The sequence below is a fragment of the Cucurbita maxima genome, unplaced genomic scaffold (genome assembly GCF_002738345.1).
Source record: "Cucurbita maxima cultivar Rimu unplaced genomic scaffold, Cmax_1.0 Cma_Scf00017, whole genome shotgun sequence".
NCBI classification, from domain to species: domain Eukaryota; kingdom Viridiplantae; phylum Streptophyta; class Magnoliopsida; order Cucurbitales; family Cucurbitaceae; genus Cucurbita; species Cucurbita maxima.
The window spans coordinates 2,448,915-2,457,439 of NW_019272033.1; the positions used below are offsets into that span (position 1 = coordinate 2,448,915).

At 36.8% G+C, this 8,525-nt stretch overlaps 2 protein-coding genes across 2 annotated transcripts; both read left to right on the forward strand.

Annotated features, from left to right (window-relative positions):
• The first annotated feature begins 616 nt into the window (after positions 1-616).
• Positions 617-4,078, forward strand: LOC111492122 (auxin response factor 17-like). The gene is made up of 3 exons (XM_023141339.1): positions 617-1,886; positions 2,621-3,228; positions 3,831-4,078. The coding sequence occupies exons 1-2, from the start codon at positions 903-905 to the stop codon at positions 3,200-3,202; spliced, it is 1,566 nt and encodes a 521-aa protein (XP_022997107.1). The 5' UTR covers positions 617-902; the 3' UTR covers positions 3,203-3,228; positions 3,831-4,078.
• Positions 4,079-4,824: 746 nt separating this feature from the next.
• On the forward strand, positions 4,825-7,594 carry LOC111492149 (RHOMBOID-like protein 8). The gene is made up of 6 exons (XM_023141399.1): positions 4,825-5,211; positions 6,004-6,167; positions 6,273-6,436; positions 6,529-6,803; positions 6,922-7,048; positions 7,293-7,594. The coding sequence occupies exons 1-6, from the start codon at positions 4,856-4,858 to the stop codon at positions 7,413-7,415; spliced, it is 1,209 nt and encodes a 402-aa protein (XP_022997167.1). The 5' UTR covers positions 4,825-4,855; the 3' UTR covers positions 7,416-7,594.
• Positions 7,595-8,525: the final 931 nt, after the last annotated feature.

The window sequence follows — 8,525 nt, forward strand, 5'->3', positions numbered from 1 at the left end:
AAAAAAAAAAAAAAAAAAAAAAAAAAAAAAAAAAAAAAAAAAAAAAAAAAAAAAAAAAAAAAAAAAAAAAAAAAAAAAAAAAAAAAAAAAAAAAAAACACACACACAACCAAAGTGAATAGATTTTTTTATCGTAACATTTTTCAAATAACTAATTAAAAATAAATCTTCACGAGATATTTCGGTTCTAAAAATAGAAATAAAAGTTTTTATTCTAAATCAATATTTGTTCTCGGGAGAATCTAAATTCAAAGTTTAAAAACCATAAATTTTATCTTAATATATTTCTAAATTCTTAAATTTATTTCTAAGGGTTTCAAAAAAAATTAAAAATAAATTTGTTTATTAAATATAAATTCTAAATTTAACCTGAAAAACCACGGACACAAATATTGTCTGCTTTAGTTCTTTAACTAAAAAGAAAATAAAAGATTAAAATTTATAATTTTCGAATAAATTAAAACATGAAATTGGTAATTTAAATGATTTAAAAAAAAGAAATAAAATCAGAAATTAACAAAATCAGATATTCAGTTACTGTCGAGGGTAAAACCGTAAATCGAGCACCATTTTGGAGTCATTCTGTTACGTAAGTCTGTTCTTCCCTCGTAGCCGATTCCTGTTTCTCCGACTGAATACGCCATTTTCGCTCTCTCTCTCTTCAAAATGTCTGTGATTCTTTAGAGAGAGAAAATGGAGACAGTCACAGTTCTTCGCAAATCTCTCCCACCTCCCCCAAAATCCTCTATAAGAACACCCAACAAACCCTAACATTTAATTTCACTCACTTTCTCGTAATTTCTTGCAGTGTTTCTTCTTTCTTCCATCTTCTTGTTGCCCTAAGACGACAATTTTCTATTCTTCCTTCTGCTGTTCGATCGCCGGCGGTTCGATTCCGGCAGGATGGACCCCAAACTTTGGCGTGCTTTTGCCGGCGATTTAGCCCATTTGCACACTGTCGGTTCTGAGGTATACTATTTCGTTCAAGGACATGTTGAGCAAGCCACTTATGCTCCAAAACTTTCGCCGGCTGTTCTCTCTAATCCGGTTTCTAAATGTCTCGTTGCTGGTGTTGGTTTAGATGCCGACGCTCTTACTGATGAGGTACTCATTAAGATAAATCTTCATCCCATTCGGCCTGGTGAGGCGCGGTCTGAAGTGGTTTCTCGATTAGGTTGTTCTGAAGTTAATGTAATTTCGAAGTTTGCCAAGGTTCTTACCTCTTCTGATGCTAATAATGGCGGAGGATTTTCTGTGCCGCGATACTGTGCTGTCTCTATTTTTCCCCCGTTGAATTTTCAGGCTGATCCGCCGGTGCAGACTCTGTCGATCACTGACGTTCATGGAGTCGTTTGGAAATTCCGTCACATTTACCGCGGGACGCCGAGGCGCCATTTGCTTACTACTGGATGGAGTAAGTTCGTTAATCATAAGAAACTAATTGCGGGCGATTCCGTCGTTTTCGCGAAGAATTCGAGAGGGGAAATGTTCGTAGGCATTCGTCGCGCCAGATCCAATAGGCCTTTTACAGGCGGTGAATGCAGCAGAGTGGAGGAAAATCCTTCTGGAGATGGAGATCCAAGAAATTTCTCCCGCCGCACTATTGGGAGGGTGCCACCCGAGGTGGTTGCCACCGCCGCCGAATTGGCTGCGCAATTCAAGCCATTCGAGGTGGTTTTCTATCCCAGAACTGGTTTGTCCCAATTTGTTGTCCCAGTTGAGATAATCAACAATTCGATGAAATATCAGTGGTATCCTGGAATAAGAGTGAAATTGCCCACCGAAACGGAGGATACTTTGAGAACTCAATGGCATCAAGGGACTATAATCTCAGTATCTATTCCTGAGCACGATCCGTGGAAGGGTTCTCCATGGCGTATGCTTGAGGTAAACCTCTCATTTGCTATCATATCTACTTTTGAATGACTGAATTTTGCTTCATTTGATTGTCTGAGTTTGTTCATCGTTTTGTTTGTCTCTAGCTTATGTAAGTAATATGATAAACTAAAGAACTAGCTCTCTGAATGGCTTGTTGGTTCCACCCTTTGAAACATGCTGACATTTTGGATTGTTCTTATTAAGAGCTTGTCTAGTTTTAAGACAAAGAACTATAATTTAGGCCCCTCATTGTTGAACATGTATCATATATATGTAGCAGTGTCTTGATTATTTGGTGTTCGATAATGCGGGGTTTGTTCCGATTGCTCGATATGTGGAGCCAAGTTCTCTTTGTACCTTGTCTTGGGGCTTGGCTTTACAAGAGAAAGCCCGCTGGAGAAAAAATACTTTCTCTTCCCGTCCTGGATCATTTTCCGGTGCACCAAAAAACGGACATCAATTTGGGACACATGTAGATAGCCTCCCTATCAAAAGGGCTAAAAGTCGAGCCAAAAGAGCTCTAACTATTCCTCTATGAGGTTATATGTCATGGCTTTGGTAGGGTTGAAATCGTTCATAAACTGTTGATTTACTCGACGAATCTCGAGTGTTCATGTCGATATATTCATACCAAATAACGAGCCGAATAAACAATAAAAGAATGCAAATGGGATGTCATTGTTTGTAAGTTCAAAACGTGAATTTTGGGATCTGTTGATTTAATTTCGTTTTTTGTGTCTTAGATTACATGGGAAGAAACTGATGCTCCACCGAATGGTAAGTATGTGTGCCCTTGGGAAGTTGAACTAGCTGGGCCCGCTCCTCCAATACAGCCGTCTCTTCACATAGCAAAGAGACCTAGAGGCCACTCGAAATCTGGACAGCTGAATGGTGAAGCAGAGCTGTTTTCACCTATGATGAGAGTCGGTGATTCATCAATGGAGCAATTCAACCAAGCATTGTTGAGTTTCAACTCTTTTCCTGCTGGCATGCAGGGAGCCAGGCAAAATTTCTTATGTGAATCTGGGTTATTCGATAATCCATATAAAGAAACTACTAATGCAGAGGCAACCACCCAAATGGTGTCCCAAATGGTGTCTACTGACCTCCATATTGGTAGTGCCCAATCTGATACCTTGTCGCCTGATAGTCAGGCCAGTGTTCTTTCCTTTGCCACAGAATCTGCTGACAACCAGCTCTCCAACTCTACTGAAGCTGGAGTAACTTCATTTCAACTGTTTGGTCAAATCATCCATTTGAATCCGCCTGCTGAAAATGGTGCCAACACTGATGATGTTGACATGTCCCCTACTCAGTCCGATTGATTTTCTTTGTTTTGCATAGCAAGCAGGTACGCATGTCTCATATCCTTTATACTTTGCCATGTTGATGCCAAACTCTGATTGACTGGTTGATGATTATAATGAATGAACACTAGTTGGACTCTTACCTTAACTTCAGTGGTTTTTCGGGGAGTAGTTCTATATTGAGTGGCGTCTGGTTCTCCTTGATCCTGATATCTTTCATGAAATTCACAATGAGGGTTCCAAACCTCCTCGAGACCATGTTGATATCTTAGAAAAAGGTGGGGCTTGTGCCATTAGGCTACCACCCGGGGCTTGGTTTAGGTGAGGATGGTATTTGCTACCCAATGAGTCTCCCCTAATTAGGCACCTTTGGTCTAGGCTTTGACCCCAAAGTCCACTTTGAATTGAGAACGTCCCACTCTAGATTCATAGACTGAACATCGGCAAAGCGTGCTGATAGAACTTGTGTTAGTTTGTGGAAAAAGTAATGTGAACATGTTTTGTTTTGTTCAGATTTTTTCTGGCTGATATAATAATCCAAGTCTGATCAAGTTAGATCATGTTCGATCTAGGTACTCGATCTGCATGTTCAATAAGTTTTTGTGTTAAAGACGGATGACTATGTTGTTTTCGTGTTGGCGTGTAGGTACTCGAGCTAGGTAGGGAAGGTGTCTGAAGTACGAGCATCCGTAGTTGATAGTTTTTCCATGGTAGTCTGTTTAGTCTGATGACTCTCTGAATTTGTTAGACGCTTAGTTTGGATATTTTTGTTGCTGAGTTTGCTTTAGTTTTTGACAATGCTTTGGAGATTGTTGAACTATTTTTATGCTTTTCTAGTGTGGTGGATGGTTGAGACTTAATTTTTTAAATGCCATTGATTGATTAATTCTTTTTCTTAGATAATACGCTCACTCTTTTTATTCGACTATTTGATGAACGGTTTAAAAACTGTCTTTTTAGATTCAATTCAAACTCTTTTTTTAACATATGATCACCTCGAACTATTTGATGAACGGGGTTTAAAACAGTCTCGAATATGATTCCTTATTGTTGGTGTTATGTTCAAAAAATTATTTATTAAATTTTAAAAGTTTAAAAAAGTTTTTAGTCATAGATAGATACGGATTTATCTATACAACTTCTTATTTTTTTTTAGAAATTGGTATTTATTTTTTAAAGTTCATGGTATTTATGAAATATGGTATTAACAATTCTGTTCATATAATAATAAAGAATATTTTTGAAACGTGATACTAACAATTTCATCAATATATTAACGGTGTATTTTAGAATGAAATTTAGGAATGTTTAACGGTATTTTAGAAATAAAATATCAACAATTTTTATTTAAAATTAACCATAAAAGTATTTTTTTTTAATATTTTAGAATATTATTGAAATTTTTTAAAGGAAAAAAAAAAGTACCCAACAAAAAAAAAAAAATAATAATAATAATTGTATAATTATAATTTTTGTAATATCATATAATTACATATTTTTATTTAACAAAAATTGTATTTTAGTTTGGCGTCAAAACAGAATTCCCGCCATTCTCAACTGTTTTACTTCCTTCAACAAATCTCCTGGAACTATAAATGTATGCCAAAATCGTTTCCCTCAATTCACACTCCTCAAAGTTGCTCACTAGTAACTCAATACCAGGCGGCGGAAATGGCATCGGGCGCTTCCGATGTCAAGGTGCAGATTCCAATTAAGCCCCCGCTGCCGTCGCCACCGTCACCACCGTCACCGCCACCGCCGCCTCCGCCTCCGCCGTTCTCCACTGAGTTTTCAGAAAAATTGGAAGAATTTAAGATTCCGTTCTTCAAATCGAGCTCTAGGAGGCCAAGAGGCGATACCTGTGTCGTCTCTGTCTTCGTGCTTCTCCATATTGTGGCGTTCATTGCCATGATGTTGGTTAATGACTGCTGGTCTAATTCTCACCAAGAATGCGCGTTCGGAGTACTCGGAAGGATGTCGTTTCAGCCTCTTGCGGAGAATCCTCTTCTTGGCCCTTCCGCTTCAACGTGAGCTTCTTTTTTTTCTTCTTTACGTTTTTTGTTAATTTCGCTCTCCGTTTGCATAATTTATACACATCTTTTCCAGCGGCAGTTCGAGTTAATCAGGAGAAAGTAAACGAATATTGACCTAGCTTTCAGATTTGATACATTTTGTATGCTATAATTATATTATTTTACTGTCGGTTGTTCCTCATGCGATTGATCTATTTATATGGTTCTTTCTTTCCTCATGAGAATTAATGTTTCTGAAGTTTAATCTCAGTATAAATTGATGTAGTTCTGTATTAATATATAATCTTATGAAGAAAAGGAATCGAGGAATCGTAATTGTTTGTTCATTCTGTCTTCATGTAAATAGGCTATTTTCCTTCAAACTTCCTGAAATTCTTCTGGAGTAAACTTGTAAAAAATGATGATTAAACTTTTGAAAATCATAAAATAAGCGATTTCTTTTCTTTTGAATCAACGTCTGTAACCAATTTCAGAGAATAATAGTGGAATATTCATCACTAGAACAAGTTGCCTTCAAAGTTTTACGTTTATATCCTTTTCACCACTCTCAATTGATCCTATTTTTCTGTGAATGAAACGGGCGATTGCAATAATTAGATAAATCATACTCTCATAGAATGATGCTTGTTAAGAACCAAACTGCTTTCTTCTGAGGCGATGCTTTTGCAGTGGGATGTTAGCACATCATCCAATTTGGATGATCACTCCCCTGACAAATTAAGCGGAAAAGCTTTGGTTTAAAGGAACAAAAATGTCTTTAGCTTCGTTTACCTTATCCTTCTACAGGCTAGAGAAGATGGGAGGTCTTGGGCGAAAGAGCTTGACCGAATATGGGCAAATTTGGCGTCTGTTTACATTTCCTTGCATGCATGCTGGACTCATCCACCTTGTGATTAATCTTAGCAGCGTAATCTTTGTAGGGATCCAATTAGAACATGAGTACGGGCCAGGTAGGCCTTCCCTCATATATATTTGCTTCTTGTGTGTTCATGCTGAGTATTATGTTGAGACTTGGACAATGTTTTTAGCCTTTTCCCCTTCCTCCTTTTGAGCAGTAAGGACTGGGATTATCTATCTACTCTCTGCTTATACTGGCACCTTGGTGGCTGCACTTTTTGTTCAAAACAGCCCCTCCGTTGGTTCATCTGGAGCTTTATTCGGTTTACTTGGAGCTATGCTTTCAGGGATAATAAGGAACTGGAAACTTTACTCTGATCAAGTACTTCTCTCACACTGTTTCCCATTCTAATTTTTGTACTTTCTACGCAAATCTGATTGTTGAATTTCTTATTCTTCTTTATTTTATCGCAGTTTTTAGCTCTGGGATCAGTTCTTGTTGTCTTGACTATCAATTTTGGACTTGGTCTGCTACCTTATATAGACAATTTTGCGAATGTTGGAGGCTTGGGCTCAGGATTACTCCTCGGTTTCATGATTTTGTTCACTTTGCAGCATAGAAATGAAAAGGCTCAAACTAAAGGATACCCTTTGAGCTATAGTTTCAAAAATTATTTCAATTTGAAAATGAAACAGAAGCTGGACAAACCGATCCTGAGAAGCACGTCTCTGCTTCTCTTTGCTCTTTTGTGAGTTCTCTGAAACATGGCAATACTGTAGTATATGTTGAGTGATTCTGTGGGGGTGGGGGATGTTAATTTTTGTTGTCATTTTGACCTCATCTGAATTTTTGTTCTCCATATGCAGATTTTTCGGATGTCTAGTTGGGGTTATTTTCGAATTAGACTTGAACCAGTATTGCATATGGTGTCGTTATATCGACTGCATTCCATTCAAGAGATGGCACTGCAAGGATGTGGCATTTTCGTGTGCGGTATGAGTTATCTATCGTACATTTTAAGCATAAGCTCTTGTGAATTTGCTTTTAGTTTTCTTAAAAGGCCTCGTACTATGGTAGATGTATTAGTTTCTCATTTATAAACCTATTATCATTCCTTAAATTGGTCAATGTGTGACTCCATCCTAACAATCCTCAACAATTCCGTCTTCGTACTTGCATTGCCCGATTGTTTTGCTTCCAATTTCCAGATCTCATACCCAACTACATTTTAATGCAGACAATGATGAGCGATCAAGAGGTGACATTGACATGCTTGTCCACTGGCAACTTCAAGGTATACCCTTTCACTGATATCTCCCAGTCGAGGATAAACGACTTGTGTGGTCTCATATGTTCATAGTAGATAGCTAGCTTGACACGTTACAACCCATGCACACACTGAATACATAGCCAGCTTTACATGTGCATTGGGGACTTGAAAATTAGAGTATAAGATGGCCTCTCGGTTATGTTTGCCATAACTGCAATTTTTTCTTTACTTTTTGTGGATGTAAATACCCCGATGAGAATGATTAGTGGGAAAATGCTTCATTTTGAAATGTTTTCGGTGTTCAAAATAGATGCAACACGTAATAAAAGCAATGTAATATAGAGAGGAAAAAAGATGTTAGAATAATTAGAATGTAACACACACCAAATCTTTTGATAATATCCCAAGCAATAATGTATCAAATTAAAAGATTATATAATGATAACATTAACTTCTTGTAGAAGTATTTTAAGCATTTTAACAATTCTACTCTTCACATGGGTGTCTTATTCAATTATTTCATAATTATTCAAGCAGCCATGCCACTCTTTAAAGCTTAAAATATTCTAATTGGAGTAGCGACACATAGTTCACTAAAAGTTGAAACTTTAATGGTTTGAAGTGTATATAAGAGTGTTCAAAAAATTTGATTAACAAAACCCAAGTTGTACGGTTAAGAGCTTGGTAGGATTGAATTAACTCGAGTTTATTGTTAATTTGAAAAAATGTGTATTTTTTTTACGGCGTAAGGTAACTTTTCAAAATATATATTAAATTTGAGTTGTAAATCTTAATTAAATGTTTGAAAATAAATAATATATGTTTTACTAATTAACCTTTTCTTTTTATTAAAAAAAAATATTTGAAATACTTCAAACACATTCCTTAACAAAAATAATATAACAGACAGAAACGTTATGTTAGTGATATGTTAGTGATGATTGGAGTCTTAGGAATCACTAACCTCCACAATGATATGATATTGTCTATTTTGGGAGTGCTCTAGAAAGCCTCGTACCAGACAGTATTCCTTGCTTCTAAATTTATCATCTTCCACTAAATTAATGAATATGAGACTCACTCCCAATCATCTTCAAGATGACAACGTAAAGAAGGGGCGGTGGGCTAATCCAGTGTGTAGCGAATAGAAAAAAACTGACATTTTGGGCTGGATTGATGTTTGATTTTGCATACATGGCC

What these genes read in the sequence shown, in the direction of transcription:
- LOC111492122 (XM_023141339.1), top strand. Translation starts at nt 903, where the DNA reads ATGGACCCCAAACTTTGGCGTGCTTTTGCCGGCGATTTAGCCCATTTG. An exon ending in CTCCATGGCGTATGCTTGAG is followed by an intron (nt 1,887 to 2,620) that starts GTAAACCTCTCA and finishes TTTGTGTCTTAG; the next exon opens with ATTACATGGGAAGAAACTGA.
- LOC111492149 (XM_023141399.1), top strand. Translation starts at nt 4,856, where the DNA reads ATGGCATCGGGCGCTTCCGATGTCAAGGTGCAGATTCCAATTAAGCCC. An exon ending in CTTGGCCCTTCCGCTTCAAC is followed by an intron (nt 5,212 to 6,003) that starts GTGAGCTTCTTT and finishes ATCCTTCTACAG; the next exon opens with GCTAGAGAAGATGGGAGGTC. An exon ending in AGAACATGAGTACGGGCCAG is followed by an intron (nt 6,168 to 6,272) that starts GTAGGCCTTCCC and finishes CCTTTTGAGCAG; the next exon opens with TAAGGACTGGGATTATCTAT.